Raw genomic sequence first — 18,632 nt, forward strand, 5'->3', positions numbered from 1 at the left:
AAGCTGATCAGCTAGTGGAACCTCTGTACACTCTGTGGTAGAAACTCAGTAGCATGACAGACTGAGTGGGCTAGCTACAGGGCCAGAAGTGAGGGGTTGCTGTGATCTAACCCCAGCTCTGACATGGAGGATCTCTATGGCCCTGGCAAGTCACATCATTTCCCTGTCTTCGTTTCCCCAACTGTACAATGGGGATAATACCAAGCATCTTGGATGATTAATTAAACGCATGTTTGAAAAGCACAATGTATAGCTAAAATGTACTAGAACAGGTACAAAGCCCAGTCGTGGCTCCAGTTCTAGAGTCCCCTGACTCCCAACTTGTAGGGAGACGTGGCCCTTGAAACAGGCTTTTAAAAGATGTTAACTTTGTTCAGACTGCTCTGCTTCTTCTGCAGGACCCTGTCAGAATATTGCTTCCCTCCTTGCTTTTTATGATAGCTGGTGCACTCGCTACTGCTGTAGTTAATGGCACCGAACAATTTCCATACAAAATGGATCAGTGGAAGTGTGAGAATGCCCCACAGAAACATCTGACGACCCGTCCCCAGGATCTGTGGCTGGCCCTGTGCACAGTGGCGGGATGACCAGACGGATGGGTTAAGTTGGGGAACGGTGTGGTGAAAATCGTGCGGCAGGCCCACTTCAAAACACTGAGGCTGCCTCTGTGACTAACAGGAGTGTCCCCTTGGCGTTTGGCCAATTTTTATCAGTGAAAATGTACTTCCTTTTGTATTCTTTTCTGCCCTTCAAGGCTCCGTGAACAGTGGCTGGGCTGAGTGTAGATCACAACCACAATTGCTACAGCTTGATTTTCATAGAAGGGAACTGTTATGAAATCCCAGCTCACATATGGAAATCATATGAGATGGGGTGTGTGTTGCAGTAAACCAGCCATTTATTTTATTCAAAAAAGGTTAACTGCCTTCAACCCCATCCATTTCAGTCTGTGCACACCTCTCCTCCTCAGCTGCCAATGCCGCTCCACATGTACCAGGGAAATGCCCCTCCTCACCTGCAATCAACACACAGACAGTTCTGCCCTCTGTGTACTCAACTGTATGTGTGAAGAAAGTGTGGGGGGGTGTTCCTTTTGCACGGTGGTGTCAATGTACTTGTACCCCACTCTGGTGAGAGCACCCTCTGCAGTTAACAGAGTGTCATCCTTACACTCTGTCCTATGGATCTCTCAGGCACAGTGTTCTCCACTAGGAAACTCGGAGGCTTTGCCTTAGGGAGCCTGACAGATATTTCCTTTGGTTTTGACTTGGCATTTGCTTCTGCTCCATAAATCTTGCTCTGAGCTTAAAGTTCAAAAGAACCCCCAAACACAAAGCAACAATCCATTCAAGTTGTCTCGCTGTCCCTGCTTTCGCACCAAACCCATGAATTTCATATGGTTTGAAGTCAAATCTAGGGCCCAGGTTGGCATGAAAGGCTAATGAACCTTAATGAATTGCTCACTCAGTCTGTTCTGAGGTCTTTTCTATACTTGGATTCAGCCATTGGTGACCAGAAGCTGGTGCAACTGCAATGGGGCAGCCCCCCTAGTGTAGGTAAAGAAAGTTGTGATTTGCCCCCATGGCACTTACCCCTCTTTGAAAGTGAGGTAACCTGAGGTAGGAAGGATGGCCCAGTGGAGAAGGGTCTTCCTAAGGACTCCGATGAGTTGAATTCCTGGTTCAACCACAGATTTCCTATATGACCTTGGGCAAATCATTAAATCTAGTCTGCCTCAGGTTCCCCCATCTATAAAATGGGAATAATATTTCCCTACCTCATGGGGATATTGTGAAGATAAATCCATTAAAGATTTGAAGTGTTCAGATACTCCAGTGATGAGGACCATATCAGTGGAGTCTGCACTGTAAAATAAATGCATTCTTTGACCCAGGTAGACTATACCGTAGTGTTGAGGAGGGCTGATTACGTGTGACCAGGCGCACTGATGTTCTTGTGCTGGTGTCTGTTGAAATTGCTGAACTACTGGGTGGCTCACTGGCAGAGACTGCACTTGTTCTGAAGAAAAAAAATTTAAGGAAGTTCTGTCCGGAAGTGTTAGCTTAACGTTACACTTCAGTAGAGCAGAGTTCTAAGGAGTCGATCTCTCCTCGAGTGTGCATGTGTGTGTGTCGTTCAGCCCATCCCAGGCTTTCTTCTTCCGTAAACTTCATCTTTCTCATCCCTGTGCTGGGACCCACCTGCTTGTCAGGAGAGCTGCTGATTTACAATGCAGATCAGTGGCTCCTCACTGGTCTGTGCGACTCATCCCTAAGTTTCCCTGGGGTATAAGAGGTTGTTTGGTTCCTGATGCCAAGGGCTGCGGTGGCAGAGAACACCATGTGAGAGGCAGAGATAAAGAGGGGGGGGGGCCAAGAAAGAGCAAGCCCCGCAGCTGCCCTGTTGGCTGGGGGGGGCAGCTCTGTGGGACAGAATGTCGATGCTCACACCCATCCTGAAGCCCCCTGAGGTGAAGGAGTATCTATCCAAAGGCGAGCGCTTCATCAAGTGGGACGATGTGAGTATCTGGGCTTTCACTGCATGTGCTTGGGGCATGGAAGAGGCCAAAGCCTTGCTGGAGGGCTGGGGGTGCTTGCCCTCCTGTGTGTGGGGGGCGGAGGGGAGCGGCCTGTGTGTAAGAAAGTAGGAGGGGGCAATGCGAGCATGTATGTCTGCTGTATGTGTGAGCACCTGATGCATGGAGAGAGAGGGGTGGGAGGAGGGGGATGCTGAGGAGTGCATGTGTGTGTGGACATGGGGGTGGTGACGTGGGCCTACGTGTGTGAGAGCCTTCCCTATGGAGGTGATGGTAATGTACTCTGACCTTTGTGGGCACAGGTAGTTGTGTCTTAGTTCCATGAAACAGTTCTCTGGTGGTAGGATCGGGGTCCCATTTCTCTTCCACGGGTCAGCCTTGGTAACGACGAGGAGTCAGGGCAGCTCCCCTCCTCCTCTCCAAAACAAAGGAAACATGTCTTTGGTGCTGTAGGTCTCCCTGTGCTGAGAGGCTCACTCCCTGCACTCAGCTCTCCAGCGGGGTTGGCCAGGGCATGATTTGCAGGGTCTCAAGCAGAAGAGCTCTCGAGTTTTGCAGAGGGAGGGCAAAAAAATCAGATGAGGAGTTGCTTCCCATTCTGGTCTCATTGCTGGCGGGAGTAAGGTGGTATGGTGGTGAGCTGTTCCCTCTTCCTGAAGCCCTGTTCGTGCTGATGTGGTTAGTCTGTGAGCTACTTGCCTGGGACATGGGGACCCAAGTGGCCACTCAGTCTATGCTTTACCAATGTTAGGAAGGAGGCTAATGTACAGGCTCATCTTCCCACTATGCTGGATTGGGCTTAAAGGCCTGGTTTGGTTAGTTTTTAACTGAGAACTGTGCAGAGCTGCCTGCTCCTCCATTGTCTTGTATCTGCAAAGTGACTGGTTTGAGTTTTCCATTGGGTACTCATCACCGTGGGTGGGAAGGGGTCTGGAACAGGACAGAAGGTGGGAATTAATTTGCTAAATATCCCTTTGAGTCTAAGAATCCATGCTCACTGTCTCCCAGGAAGGCTTCCAGCATTCCCCCACACTGGGGTAGGGCGCAGCTGTCCATCTCTTCATTTTTAGCAGATCTCTGTGCCTTTTAAGAGTTACTCATCACGAGATCAGAGCCAATAGACCAGGGGGGAGTTGTGGATATATGGTTGTTTGCCTGGATCTGAGGGAAGCTTTTATGCAAGATGGCAAAAGAGACTCATTTAAAAGATCCAAAAGTGGCTATGTAGTGGGTGATGGTGAGCTACTCAAGTGGATGTAGAACTGGTTTGAAGACAAAGGGCCATCCTTTGTAGAAGCAGTATGGGATGGGGGAAGTGACTGGGGACATGCAGTAATCAGTGATGATAATCTAGAAGTGATCAAGCAAGTAGGTGATGTAGCATGCAGGTAGGAGAAATGGATGGTACTAAATAATATAGGTCAAAATGACATTGGTAGCACGGCACCATAGGCAGATGCTCTACCCAAATTGTATAATTCACTGTAGAAAACAAGTTAATGAAGCCAGAGCTGAGCGGAACATAATATATCTGTCTTTAAACATGGTTGCAGGTAGCATGGTTCTGCTGTGGTTTCCTTAGTATTTTGTTTCTCAGAACCATGCTGGCCAACGATGCATAGACTAAAGCTGGCATTTTGAAGAGCTGCCACTGATTTTCTGTCCCTCAGCTTTTGGGTGCCCACCTTAAGACATCTTGAATCTGATTTTTTTTGTAAAGGCCCTCCCTTGGAAAAACTGGGTGCCCAGCACCTCTAAAGTCCAAGTTGTCTCATCTAAGAACTGAACCCTCCCCCTGCAAAAGAAAACCAAAAACCAAAAACCCCAAAAACAGTGTTTACTGTTGAAAATGCTGATCTTAGTCCTTAGGTAGTCGATGGCATGGCTCTCCAGCAAAAAATATCCCTATCCAGGATTTGGTTATTCTGTTCACATTGTTCAATCTTGTCATGCTTCCTATTCCATGTGTTTGGGGGTGGGGGGTTGCAAAGGGAAATGGTGAGACATCTTGGGCTGCAGCATTGTCAGTAGGCTGGCAATTCATGGTTCTTCTTTTCCTTCTCATTGAACTAGATTTTGTGACCCCTTTGCTTTCTCAGCACCTGACCAGATTAGGACCCTGATGAAAGCTGGCTGTTTTAAACTGTTTCCAGATTAGCTGCTGTTGGCAGGTGGGGGAAAACATGTTGATGAAATGAAGGAGATTACGTCTGCTTCCTCCGTCAAGGAGGTATTTCCTTTGCAGTCTTGGGGTCGTACCAGAACTACGACTGCTTTTGGATTTCCAGGGAGCAGCAGTGGCCTACAGGGCCTTTTAGCATCTTCAGCTGGCCCAGCAATTGGAGCTTTTCCTCTAAAGAAAGACTACACCTTTGTCCCCCTCTAGGCTGGCTTATTTTAATATTTTAGATTGCAACTGCTATGGGGCCGGGATCATCTTTACTCTGTGTGTGTGTACAGTGCCCACTTCAAAGGCGGTGCCATCCGGAGTAGGGAGTCTGAGTGTTACTGTAATACAGATGATACCTAGTCATTAGGGCCACCCATTAGGACCATTGCAAAGCCTCAGCTAGTGCAGAGTATGCTTGCCAATCTCTTCAATGGGACAAGCAGATGTGATTACAAATCTTATATAACCCATGCTCTGCATTGGCTCACAATCTACTCCCAAGCGCAAGTGAAGGTGTTTATCATTTACAAAGCCCTGAATGTCCTGGGTTCCCACATCCATCTCACCTGCTATGCCACATCGCAGCAGTTGTGTTCCACAAGACAGCTCTTGCTCTCTCTCCCTGAGGCTGAACTCCAGGACGTTTTGCTGGAAGATCCTCATCTCTGGAATTTACTCCCTCCTGCAGTCTCTCTCAGGCCAACCTGGATGCATGTGTTTGAGGATGCGTGTGCTCAGTCTGGCTTTTTCTTCATTTGGGCCTATAGCCAAAGGGGGGGGAGAAGCCTACCTATTAAGAAAAGAGGGAGATGGAGGCAGGGATGAGCATGGTTTGTGCCAATTCTCAGCAAGAGTTCATGATGATTTATGTAACATCTAAGATCTCACAACGTTGGGTGCACTAAAATTCACTGAATAAACTCTGCTTGAACACAGTTGTAGCTAGCATGGATCTGTTCCTCATGGCCAGGAGGAAACTAGGTCCTTCTGGGCTTTTTCACACTGAAGACCCTGGTTGGTTTTAAGAAGCTGAGTTTTGTGGGTGAATATGGGGGAATCTAGGAATGCGGTCTCGGTGTTCTCATTTGCACATCTGTGTCCCAAAGGCTCTTCCAGCTCACAGCAGTGAGGCCAGGGAACTAACTGAGAGCTATGGGGAAATGGGTAGGTATGTGTGTCCGCGTGAGCCTTCTGCTTACTGCAGAATCGGCGAGAGAGTGGGAGCGAAAGGGAATGATGAGAGGGCAAGCATGGCAGATGGATGGTTAGTGCAATGTTTAGTGCTCACAGAAGGTGCCAACCCTGGTGATTGAAGTCCCTTGGATACTTGTAGGGGAGGTACAGGACACATTGGCAGCACATTTCCTTCACGTTACGCTGCCAAAGTGCCTCAACATTGATCTGGAGGGACCCACCATTAGGGGTAGTAGCACAGGGCAGTCTCCATACCCCTGGACTCTGACTTGCTGGAGCTGAACTCCAGCTAGTTAACTGCTTTACACAGACCACAGAATAGCCAGAAGAGGATTCACCAAGCCTGGGCTGCATTTGAACCTACATCCCCTTACCGATTCTCTGAGTCACAGAAACTTTAAACCTTCTTTCTCCTGGTTTTGTCAGGACACAACAAATGCTTCTCCTGTGATTCTCCGGGTGGACCCAAAGGGCTTTTATCTATATTGGACGTATCAGAATAAGGTAAGTGCTGAGCTTCCCAGCCCAGTCTCTGAACTGGAGTTTGTAAAAGTACCCAGAGCAAAGAGGTTTGGACAGCAGCTGGACAGCTAACTAGTGAACACATCCCATCTTAGAAGGAAGCACCACACAAAGGGTCTGGGGACTATTACTTTTTCAGTGGCAGGTGCCCCTGCAGAAATTTCCTGGGAAATTCCAGGGAAGAGCAGGGAATCAGGGGAACTAGGCTGCATGTGCTGATGGGGCATGAGCACTATCTTTTTTGGCTGGCACAGATTTAGTTTGTACCTATATAGCTTGTTATTGCCATGCATCTCATAGCACTTGACAAAGGTGAGCAAGTATTACTATCCCCATTTACCAGCCAGGCTGAGTGAATTGTGCAAAATGAGCAAATGGCAGAGCTGGGACTGCAACCCAGGACTCTTGCGTGAGAGCCTCATGCACAGTCTACTAGACCACAGCTACCACCATTACATGCCTCACACGGGTATGGACCACGCTTGTAGCTAAGTCATGTTCTGATCCTTCTATGAACTACGTAGGAAGTTTATCCAGTCAGGAGATGAAAAAAACAGAGGAAGGAAGAAGGTGGAAGACAGTGCGCCTCAGTTCCACAGGGTTCCCCAGGGCTAAAGTGGCACACACAGGGCACATCTACATTTGAACTGGGCAATGTGATTCCCAGCTTGCGTAGATGGACCTGCACTAGCTTGCTAACAAGAGCAATGCAGCCAAGGTAGCTCATGCTAGCTGATCAAATGCATACCCACCTGGCCCCCTCGGGTACGGACTTGGGTGGCTAATCCAAGCCGTCGCCCTTGCTGCCCTGGCTACATTGCTATTTTTAGCATGCTGGCTTGAGCAGAGCTAGTGCAGCTACATCCATGCAAGCTGGGAATCACACCACCCAGCTCAAATGTCGATGTACCCATGCAGACCACAGCTTGCTGGCTCTCCCATTGCTGGCGTAGGGTGGGTGGGGGAAGACACAGTGGGATAGGCAAGATGGTCCAGATCCCCTGGAGCTGATCAGGAACAAAGAGGCAGAGAGCACTGGGCCGTTGGGAGGCTGGGCCTACATACTTCCTCCTTCTAGTCCTCTGTGGTTCAGCTTCGCTTCCTCCTCACGACCCACATACTGACGCAGGGCAGATAGATAAAGAAACAGCAGCAGTAACACTGCACAGCAGTGCTAGCTGGGACTATGTGGGAGCTATTAGTGACATCTTCACTCTGAGGGTCTCCTCATAGCAGTGATTGCCAATCCAGCTGGGGCTCCAGCACAGTGAAATCCCTCAGAGCAGTGCCACAATAATGCCTGGGCAGTAGTGTGAGATAAGGAGTGTGAGATAAGGAGCTATTAGCAGCAGCATCTGGTGTAAGGTCTCCTCCTCTGAAATGGCTGCAGTCCCTTCAGCTGCATTTGTCCTTCTGAAACATTTGGTGTTCTGCTCTAGCACGCTCTAGCTACTCGTCCAGGTTGTAGGAATGGGGCTATAGGGAATGCTACGGGTGTCTGCTTCCTTTCCTCCTGCTCCAGCAACACAGCAGAACAAGCGGGCAGCTCTGGAACAGACTTACCAAAATCAGCAGAAACACCAGTTTGTGTAAACCTGACAGATGCTGTGATGCTCCCTCCCACCTCCACCCGAAAATAACAGAACTTCAGTTTAAGAACAGTTCCAGAGGGGTAGCCGTGTTAGTCTGTATACAGCAAAAACAACCAGAGTTCTGTAGCACTTTAAGGACTAACAAATTTAATTTCAGCAGGCATAAGCTTTTGTGGGCTTCAGCCCACTTCCTCAAATGCAGTTGGTAGAAATAATACAGCAAATATTGGCAACATATATAGGAGGCAACATATACATATCCATACTTTGGTATACTTTGGTATACAACATATACATATGCATACTTTGATATACATATCAAACTTTGGATATGTATATGTTGCCTCCTATATATGTTGCCAATATTTGCTGTGTTATTTCTACCAACTACATTTGAGGAAGTGGGCTGAAGCCCACGAAAGCTTATGCCTGCTGAAATTAAATTTGTTAGTCCTTAAAGTGCCACAAAACTCTCGTAGTTTAAGAACAGAAGAACGGCCATACTGGGTCAGACCAATGGTCCATCTAGCTCAGTATCCTGTCTTCCGACAGTGGCCAGTGCCAGGTGCTTCAGATGGAATGAAAAGAACAGGTAATCATCAAGTGATCCATCCCGTCACCAGCTTCTGACAAACAGTTTCCTGGGGCATTTGTGTATGTAACTGGTGCGAGGGGTACAGACGTGGAGAATGCAATGGAGACAAGGCCTGCTGCTAACTGGGCAAAGAATGTTGATCCTGCAGAAGGGTCCGAGCAGCAGGCATGGTACTGGCATTGGGGCGCTCTGGGGAGCAGGCCTGCTGCTATGAGAGGAGCCACAGGTGCCTAATTTGACTGGGAAATGCAGTTATAGCAGATTTGTTTACAGTTTGTACTAGACGCTAATCTGAGAGCCACACGGAGCATCCGCCTGCTTTACATCCAAGGAGCATTTGTCTGGCACTTTTCCCACACTGAGAGTCTCGGGGCATTGTGTGAGCTGACAACGGCTGCTGCTGCTGCTGGACGTAGCTGATAGGCAGGCTGCTGCCGGCAGCATGTGGGCAGGCCTGGGCCATAGGCTGGCCAATATGGAGAAAGTGGCAGGGGCAATGGGGGGGCTGATGCAGCCACAGAGCAGGCTGACCCGGGTGGTAGATTTATGTGCGTGATGTGTGGACTGACACAGGTAATTAGCAAAATGACACTAGTGGGCTGACGGGGGGCAATGGGCAGGCTGATGACATGGGTAACTGGTGATGGATTGGGGTGAAATATGGACTGTCACTGGCTACTTGCCATGGCTGGACTGGTAGTTGATTCAGTTGCCCTGGACACACATCATCATATTGCTGACCCCAGGTCCAGTGATAAATTCTTGACCCTGAGAGGCATTCCAGGCACCCGTATGGGAGTGAGATGTCATGTTGCTGTGGGAGGAGCTATGTTAATTACAAGTATGCCCACTGTGAACTAGATGTTTCCACAAGTCTGAGCAGACTTGGCCAGAGCTGAGTGCTTGTTCAGTTAGTACAAGTGTGGTGCCCTCCCTCTTGAGTGCTTACTAAGCATTGCATATCCTGCCAGATGTTTCCAGGACTCTATGCAGAATCCCTGTTTTCATTTAAGATATATCACCATATCTGAGTAATGGGGCTTTACTGAACAGCATTCCACCCCTGGTTCAGCCTCTCCCCTGCCTCCTTAGGGTGAGTTTGTGGTCTGCCCTTGGGTGTGCAAGTTGTTTTCCATCCGGGCAGGAGCTTAACAGAATTGCAGACCTTGTGCTCTGTTGCCCCCAGAAACTGTTCCCTGCCAGGAGCTCCCCCAGAAAGGATGGAGGTGGAGCCACATGTCACTGCCCCTCTGCACGGGCCAGGGGAGCTGATCAGCTTGCACAGTGTTGCAGCAGATGCTGTCTCTGTGTGACTGGGAGTTGTGCCATTGTCCCTGCTCTTGAAGTGCCGTTCCTCACTGTCCCCAATACAGGGCTGTGAGTGAGAGCCGCCAGAGAGCCTTGCCTTTCCCTTTCCAGCCTTTCCCTCTCTTGTTGTCTGTGCCCTTCCTCCTCCAAGTGCCGCCATCCTCCTTGTTTTTATTCTTTTGCAGGGAATGGAATTTTTGGATATAACCAGCATCCGAGACACCCGAGTAGGGAAATTTGCCAAAATCCCCAAGGTGAGTCTGTGACCCTTTTCTGTCCAAGGCTGAGCCCCTGGTGGAGCACGGGCCACCTGTTTGCATAGATAACACCTTTCATACTGTCCTCAAGGTATCTCAAAGCACAGCACAGAGTTCTCGCCAACCAGTGGGTTAGAAACTAGCAAAGCAGTGACTGTGGACCCAGTAGAACACTTCTTATGCATGTAATCCAAACATCTCAGATGAAGGGTGGCATCTTTAACAGTCCTAGGGCTACGTTGTAGTTTCAGCAATGCACAGACCTTGGACTAGGACTTGAACCACCCATGATTTTCAGGCTCGGACACAGGAGTGCTACCACAGTGGGCTGTATGGACACTCATAGATGGGAATGGGTCAGAAGCAAGCATGGATCCATAGCCTGTAAATTCATTTAGGCTTAAATTACTGCACAGGAGATTTAGGTTAAACATTAAGAAAAACTTCCTAACTGTACGGATAGTTATGTACTGGAACAAATTACCTAGGGCGACTGTGGAATCTCTGTGTTCCCAACTCCCATATGGTCAGAGTGACCCTTTCCCACCGGCAACAGCAAAAGCTGAGGGAACGTCACCTGAATAACTCCTCTCCCACAACTCCATAGTAGCCACCTGTGCTCCTCAGAGCAATGCGGTCTTAAATCTTGTGAGGACTAGGAGCTGCAGAGCCATCAGTACACACGTCAGCAGAACAGCCATCACCATCATGAGAACGAGAGAATGCTTAGTAATAAGCCTTTTCACGATGTCTAGGGAATGGCTGCTTTCTCTCCATCTCGTGCAATAGGCATGATCCTTTGCCTATATTTGCATAGGTGAGTTTGATTCCCTGGATTCCGACTCTGGTTTGTTCAGGTGAGGCTACTACGGAAATCAGGGGAATGGAAAAAGAGAGGAGAATCAAGTTTGAAATTGAATCACTGGGTTGATGGTTTGCAAAGTATATTTCCACTGTCCCAAACTCCTCTGAGGAAGGGAACTGGGATCATTCCCATTAACAGATAAGAAACGAAGGCACACAGAGAGTAAGTGACTTGTCCAAGGTCATAAGTGAAGTCTGTGGCTGGGAGTTAAAGCCAGTCCAGAGCCTTAACCACAAGTTCATCCTTACTCCCTATTTAAAGCTTTTACATGCCTCAATTTCTCTATCTGTGAAATGGGGATAACAATTACTTTAACTGGAGTGTTGTGAGGTTTCATTAGTTAATGCTTTTAAAGTGCTTTGAGGTGAAAAAGCTGAAAACATTGTTATGTCATGAGATCACAATATGAAGACATTGCAAGTACTGAATGTGATGAGTTTGTCTAGCAGACCAAACTCAAAGGTAGCAGTTTTATATGACAACGTTCAGACTGTCAAGACTCAAGTGTGAGCAACAACCTACCTGCTTGATAAGCAACACCAAATAACAGAGAAGGAAGGGGAGGAGGAGACTGTTTCTAACAAATACAGGAAACTTGTTCATCATAAACCACAATTTCTCTATTGTCTCAGTTTCATGGTTTAGTATGTGGGAGGTAAATAATTTGGACAACAGCCAGCATGTAGCATGAAGTTAAATTCAAGCCTGAAATCATATGACATGATGCCCTTTGTAATGAGGATCAGTGAAGTCTGAACTGATCATACCAAGGGTCTTGCTGAGTATGCAATGACAGAAAGGGGAGCATGTGCTACACACACACACCTCTGCATTGGACAGAAATCACAAAATAAAACTACAAGACGGTGGTAGAGATTCCCACTTGGTTATAAAATAGAAGTTTTCTGAGTGATTTTTTTTTTAAGTCTCTGTCCCAGTCTTCACGCCCCCATGCATTCATGATATGCTGGCATTTGGAATCACCCTATGAGAGGAGCTGCTTTGCTCTTGAAAGAAGCAGATGCTAGTTTGATAGTCCTGGAGTGGGATCTACATTTTCCTAAAGATGCATGGTTACCACACACTCAAATAGCATAGAAATCAACAAAAATACAATAGAAAATGCCTGAAAAGGAACACCTTGTAATTTATATCATGCCTTTGGTGTATGTTGCATTTTACAAGCACATAGGAAGTTCTGGGTGTTGAGCTGTTTTGAAAACCTGGCCATTTACAATCCAAATGTGAACAGAAAACTCAGTGGCAGGAAAGGAAGAGCTGGGATTTGAATGGTAATGGAATACAAGCATGTATTTGCATGTGTTTTACATGGCTATATCTTCGCTGCAGAGTTAGCCCAGGTGGTGCCCTAGCCCTGCCTCCTTCTGTCCACACACAGAAACCTCTTAAGCCCTGGTTAGGGGGTGCTTTAAGCCTGAGCTAGCAATCACAGCTGAGGGCATAACCTTGATCTTGGGTTGTGCTTCAGCCTGAGCTGGCAGCCCACCCTACTTTGTGGTGAAAATGCAGGCTAATCAAGCACAGGTTCTGGTAGCCCTCCAATCTTCTCCCACAACTCTATCTGGGATGTACTTTCTGGTCTAACTTCACCCTTCTTCTGCAATGGCTTTTTGACTTCAAGTTTGCCTGCTTCATTTCTGCTGCACTTCCACAGCATTTGAATGGAGGTGCTGTCCAAGAAGTCATCCGCTTGTGCTGCCAGTTGCCAGAAGCTGACACCAACCTTCTAGTAAAGATATGGTGTGATGTCAGCATGACCCATAATTTGGGGGTAATGTACCCAAAATGACATTTTTATGCTTAGTGGACAAGAAAGAAACAGACAGCGCAGTCAGTAGGGTACACTATGAATCGCTTTGTGGTTTGCAGACTGATTTCCTTAATGACATTCTGATTAACAGTACTTGCAGCCAACTGATGTTTGCTTTTGCCTTCAGAGCTGTCTGCAGTAATAATGAGTAACTCCCCTTGGAAATTATTTACTTAAAGTATTATTCTCATGTTCTTGCTACAGGCAGTAGCTCCATGCTAGGGAAGGGAGAGCACCAGGCAAATGAATTGATAGAGCGGTCCAGTTTAATGCCATCCCTAAGCACACTAGAAATTCATCCCAGCATATGGGTTAGTACAGCACCAGTGTGGATGCAGTTACATGGGTAGCACTTAGCATGGGTGGAGCATCCCCACTGAAAGCTAGCCATGCCATGCCAGGCTAGCTAGCTAGAGCTTACTCTGCTGTGAAGACACACTCCAAGGCTTTGGGCCAAATTCAGAGGTTAGTGAAAGTGAATCTAAGAGACTGTAACTTGCATCTTCCTCAATTTGCAAGTTACATTAGTGTAGACTCAGTTGCCCTTATATTTATACCCACTAGGCATCACCTCTGAAGCTGGCCCACTACGTTTATGGTAGTGGATTAAAAGTTTAGCAGCGTATATTCAGCAAGAAGTCTTTGAGCCTGCTGCTGCTCCTACTGAAATCAATGGCAGTTCTGCTATTGACAGCAAGAGAGGTAGGGGCAGGCTCTTTCTGGGTTTTGGCTGGAGGATTACATTTATGTAGTGAATTTAACGCACTTATTTCATGATTTGTGAATTTTACTGATTTCATTGTGAATGGTGTCCATCACCTCAGTACTTTACGTTTGGGAGATTTGACAGGCTAATGAAGAAAATTAATGTCAAATAATTCTACAAAACGTCTCTACAAATTGACATGTATTACTCCTAATGTGATCCAGTAAATGGAATACATAGGAGACCAATCAGAAATGTCTATACTTGTCTAAAGGTCAGAAAGATCTAACTCAGGCTGTAGCAGACCAAAAATGTTGGGGGGAGGAGGGAGAAAGGGGAGGCAGGTACCAGAGTGGAGGGGCTCTGATGCTCATACAGACAGGCCAACTCCAGGAACTGGCAGCAAGTGTCACTCAGGTGATCACAACTACTGGCACAAGACACAGGGCGAGACTCCATCTCTCAGATAACTGGGTCCTAGACCATGCAGGACTTTAAAGATCATAATTAACACCTCCAACTGCACTGGGAAAAGATGATGTTATGGCGGTGTTGGAGCAAGGAATATGCAGTAATCTAGCCTTAAGGGTGTCATGTAGGCTGACAAGAAAAACCCTGCTTCAGTGGTGTCAGTCAGCTTGTTCCATTCGTTACAACACCTGCAATGTCTGCAAATTTGGACTGGAGATTTCACAAGGAGAAGTTTCTCCTGAGACCTCTTGGTCAGATCAGAAATCCCAGGCTGCTCTAGTAGCATGTATCACAATATTTTGATTCCTACTGGACCCAGGAAGTACAGGGGTACACAGTGACAATGAATAATATAAAAGGTTTTTCAAAAACGTTTTCCAGATTCCATAAAGGTTCAATGTGAATTTGAGTAAAGGTTTGAGTTGGGTCTTGTTTTCTTGGTGGCAGTTTACCCATCCCCACATCATTTATATGTGCTCAGGATAACCTTGTTTCCCTTTGCAGAGCCAGAAACTCCGAGAAGTTTTTAACTTGGATTTCCCAGACAACAACTTCCTGCTCAAGACTCTGACTGTGGTGTCCGGCCCCGATATGGTGGATTTAACTTTTCACAACTTTGTCTCCTACAAAGAGAGTGTTGGCAAGGTATCAGTGCTGGCTCGCTGATGTGGATTGGGCCACCAGGGAAATCTTGGACTCACAGTATAGGTGGAAAAGGGAGGGTAGGAATTCTAAATCCCTGCTTCTTGAGCAGGACTGACAAGCTCGCCAGCTGCAAGGCATAGGAATCCGGTTCCAAAAGAGAGGGGGATAAAGAGCTCTACCCTGGAGTGCCAACAAGCAGAAGGAGAAAACTGACGTGCTGCTGCTGTCCAGTTCCTCCTCCTCCTTGCAGTTAAATTGGACAAAAAGAGGGGTAGCAGGGCAAGTTCAAGCTCCCACTGTAGGTGAATGGTAGAAACAGGCGTGCAAGGTTAGTCCCTCTCTTACCAGGCAGGTGGCAGGGGCTGGAGGGTGAGCACCGCTCCTCACTGTAGCCAGGCTGCGAGGATGGGATGGGCGGTCAGTGCCATTCAGAGTGCAGATGCCACTGATCGGTGCACTTTTCTAACCTCTGATTGCATTTGCCTGATGCTATCTTTTGTTCCCAGAGCTGGGCTGAGGATATCATGGCCATCGTTAGAAACCCACTTACATCCAATGCATCTCGCTACACCTTCCTGGAGAAAATGTAAGTGTCTTCCAATTAATCTGGCTCTTTAAAACTCCAGCCCATTGCTCTCCCTGCCTATCTCCCTGGGGGATGATGCCAGGGTTGGCTCCTTGGGAGCAAAGGGCTTCTGTAATTCAGCAACAAATCTTGTCTGAACTCAGTTGCCCAAAACAAGAGGTGTAATGCTGATAGCTGACTGTACGCCGCTCAGGGGCGTTCACAAGGGGGGGGGCAAGCTGGGACATAGGCCCCCCAGTAATCACAAGGGCACAGAACTCCTCCAGCCCCAGGGTGAGCAAGCTGCTGCTGAGGCCAGAGTTGGGGGGAGGGAAGAGAGAGCTCCTGCTGGGGCCTGGATGGGGCTGGGGCCAGGGAGGGGAGAGGGAAGAGTGAGCTCTTCCCACGGCAGGCGGGAGGGAGCCCCAGAATGTGCCCCTCCAAAAGGGGTCAAACTTAAATTCCTGCACGTCCCTGACATCACTTTGTGCACGTTTACACTGCACCCTTCTTTTGGTGACATGAAGTGTGTATACATGAATAGTCTCCTTCGCATGGGTATAAATAACAGTGTAAACAGTGAAGCATAGCTTAGGTGAGCAGAGTAAAGACATTCCTGAAGACTGTGGGTACATGTCTGAGTACGTGCCCTACATGGCTCTCTACTCCCCAAGCCGTGCCTCCCTGGCTACACTGCTATTTTTAGAAATGTAGCATCCTGCTGTGTCCCCACTGCTGGAGCCCTTCCCCCACTGCAGGAAAAGGCTCTGGCAGTGGGGCAAGGCTGTCCAATAGTTGCAATGATTGGCTGTGGTCAGTTTGGAATCCTTGAGTCATCTGCTGCTTGTGCGTCTGCCATCTGTAGAGTTTGCTCCGTTGATCTTTCTGAGACACAAACAGGAGATGTTGATGATTTCTTTTGAACTCTCCACTGTTGGTCTCAATCACATCTAATCTGGGTGCTGAATTCTTTTTCTTTATGACAGCTGGAGTTATCAATTCTTTTTCTCCATCCAATTTGACACGAACACGGTCACCAGATTCTAGACCTGGCAGTTCTCTGAATGACATCTGTTGTAAAGTGTTCATAAGCTTTGTTAGCCCTTTTATCCAATTTAGCTACTCTTTTCATTTCTGGTCACTTTGGAAATAGGTTCTTTTCCAAAGTTGGAATAGTAGTTCTGAGTTGTCTTCCCATCAGAACTTGTGCTGGACTATATTCAATAGCTGCTATTGGTTTTGATTTATAACACAGAAGAGCAAAGAAAGGATCTTCCTGCTGCTCCATTTACTTGTGTGTAATATGGCCTGCTAGTAATATGATCAAAATCATATTTTGTTTGGAATGACTTAAATTCTCCTGCAGTGAATTGTGGTCCATTATCCATCACTACTTGTTCCTGAATACCAAAGTAAGCAAAAATGCACTTCCATTTCTCGATAATACTGTGGCATGTTATGTCTTTCAAATACACTATTTCTATGTATGTGGAAAAATGGTTCATGATGCCCAGGTAATGATGTCTTCTAAATTAGCATAAATATGCAGAGAGTCTCTTCCAAGATCTGTCTGGTAGAGGTGCTGTTATGAAAGGTTCCTTGTGTTGTGTTGGTCTGTTAGTTCTGCAATGTTCACATGCATATATTTTATTCTTCATGTCCTTGCTGATGCCTGGCCACCACGCTGAGTGGTTGGCCTGTTCACATAATTTAATTAATCCTTGATGTCCTTCATGGATGAGGTTTAGGATTACTCCTCTCATTTGTTTAGAATTATGATGCAATTGCCTTTAATCATGAGTCCATTTGACTCAATTGTCCACACACTGCAAAGTAATCTCTTGCCACTTCCTTTAGTGTCCTTTATATATTTGGGTCAGCACCCCTAATATTACTTAGACCTTCCTGAAGTTGCATGTCCATCAAGGTTGGGTTTTTTTTAGCTGGGGTAGTCGCTTTTCTGACACTGGTCTGTATGCATCCATAGCATCCATGTACACCGTTACATCATCTTCAAGCTCATGCATAGCTAAGTGCGATACTGGGCTCTGTGATAGAGTGTCTGCTACCACCAGAATTTTCTCAGGAACATATTTAGCAATCGGGTTAAATCACATTAATCTTAGCAACAAGTGTTGGCATCTGAGTGGTGCTTGATCCAGGTCTTTTCCATTGATGAAAGTTACATGCTGTTTATTGTCTGTTATCAGTCCACACAAATATCTGTAAAAGTTCTCACGTGCCCATATGCTTGCCAGGTTCTCCTTTTCGGTGTGTGCATATCATTTTTCTGCTTCGGTAAGTGTGCAAGAGCACGATGCAACTGGCTTCCATTCAGAGCCTTGTTGTTGCAACCATGCACCACCTAGGCCATAGCTGCTTGCATCTGCACTGACCCTTGTGGGTTTGGTCACATGGTAGTACTGGAGAACCACAGCTGTTGAGATCATTCCTTTCACCTTTTTGAAGAAAATGTCTTGTTTTGGCCCCCCTAGCCAAGATGTGTTGGACTTTAAGGGTATGTCTATACTGCAACTAAACAGGCCCATGTGGCAGGCCCATGTCAGCTGACTTGGGCTGGGCTGCAAGGTTGTTTAATTGTGATGTAGGCATTTGGACTTGGACTGGAGCTTGAGCTCGGAGACCCTCTCCCCTCTCGGGGTCCCAGAGCCTGGTATCCAGCCCAAGCCCCAAGGTGATGTGGGCCAGTCACAAGTCTTTAGTTGCAGTGTAGACATCCTCCAACAGTTCATTCAGTGGTTTTGTTACTATAGAAAGGTCTTGTGACTGTCTTCAGTAAAATCAAAGGATTTAAAGATATGTGCTACCTGCTTCCCCAGAGCATATATTAGAGTAGATTCCCATATATCTCCAGTTTCTTTGTGGAGTTTGTTTGCAATTCAAAATCTTGCAAAATGCTTTTTCCAGTCTGTCCAATGGGAAGGTTTGTCAAAGCTGAAGTTCTCTGGGGCATTGAAGAGTGGCATATTGATAAGATCCTGCAATCCTTGTTGCTGTTCCTTCTGTCTGCAACATCTCTTGCTGTTGTCCTTCTGTTTCTGTTCTTAGTTTACTCCTGACACCATGTCATGCTCCTGTACCAGATGTGGACTGGTCACAGAGCTTGCTTATATATACCAGATATATTCATCATAAGATCCTTGGCTGAGAATTGTTAAATAAGGGATTTATACACAGTGCCACCTTGTGGCTGAACAGTATCATACAGTTGAGCATGCCCATTACAGCAGGGAAAAGGCTCTGGTGGGGAGAGGAAGCGGAGGAAGGCTCAGGTGGGTGTGCTTTTCACTGTGACGTGCAGCTACACTTACACTACATGCCGCTGCCAGTGGTGGGTAGTGTAGACATAGGCCT

General features: G+C 47.0%; 1 protein-coding gene across 2 annotated transcripts in view; it reads left to right on the forward strand.

Moving 5' to 3' along the window:
* The first annotated feature begins 2,422 nt into the window (after positions 1 to 2,422).
* PLCB2 (phospholipase C beta 2) overlaps positions 2,423 to 18,632 on the forward strand; it is a 48,425-nt gene continuing 32,215 nt past the window's right edge. For both annotated transcript variants that reach the window (XM_067558165.1, XM_067558166.1), the window contains exons 1-5: positions 2,423 to 2,518; positions 6,327 to 6,404; positions 10,103 to 10,171; positions 14,552 to 14,692; positions 15,199 to 15,278. In XM_067558165.1, the coding sequence (XP_067414266.1) occupies positions 2,435 to 2,518; positions 6,327 to 6,404; positions 10,103 to 10,171; positions 14,552 to 14,692; positions 15,199 to 15,278 (452 nt within the window). In that variant the 5' untranslated portion in view covers positions 2,423 to 2,434. The remainder of the gene's footprint in view (positions 2,519 to 6,326; positions 6,405 to 10,102; positions 10,172 to 14,551; positions 14,693 to 15,198; positions 15,279 to 18,632) is intronic.

Source organism: Emydura macquarii, unplaced genomic scaffold, assembly GCF_026122565.2.
Source record: "Emydura macquarii macquarii isolate MOO-44397 ecotype Brisbane River unplaced genomic scaffold, CSIRO-AGI_Emac_v2 contig_1876, whole genome shotgun sequence".
Lineage (NCBI taxonomy): Eukaryota > Metazoa > Chordata > Testudines > Chelidae > Emydura > Emydura macquarii.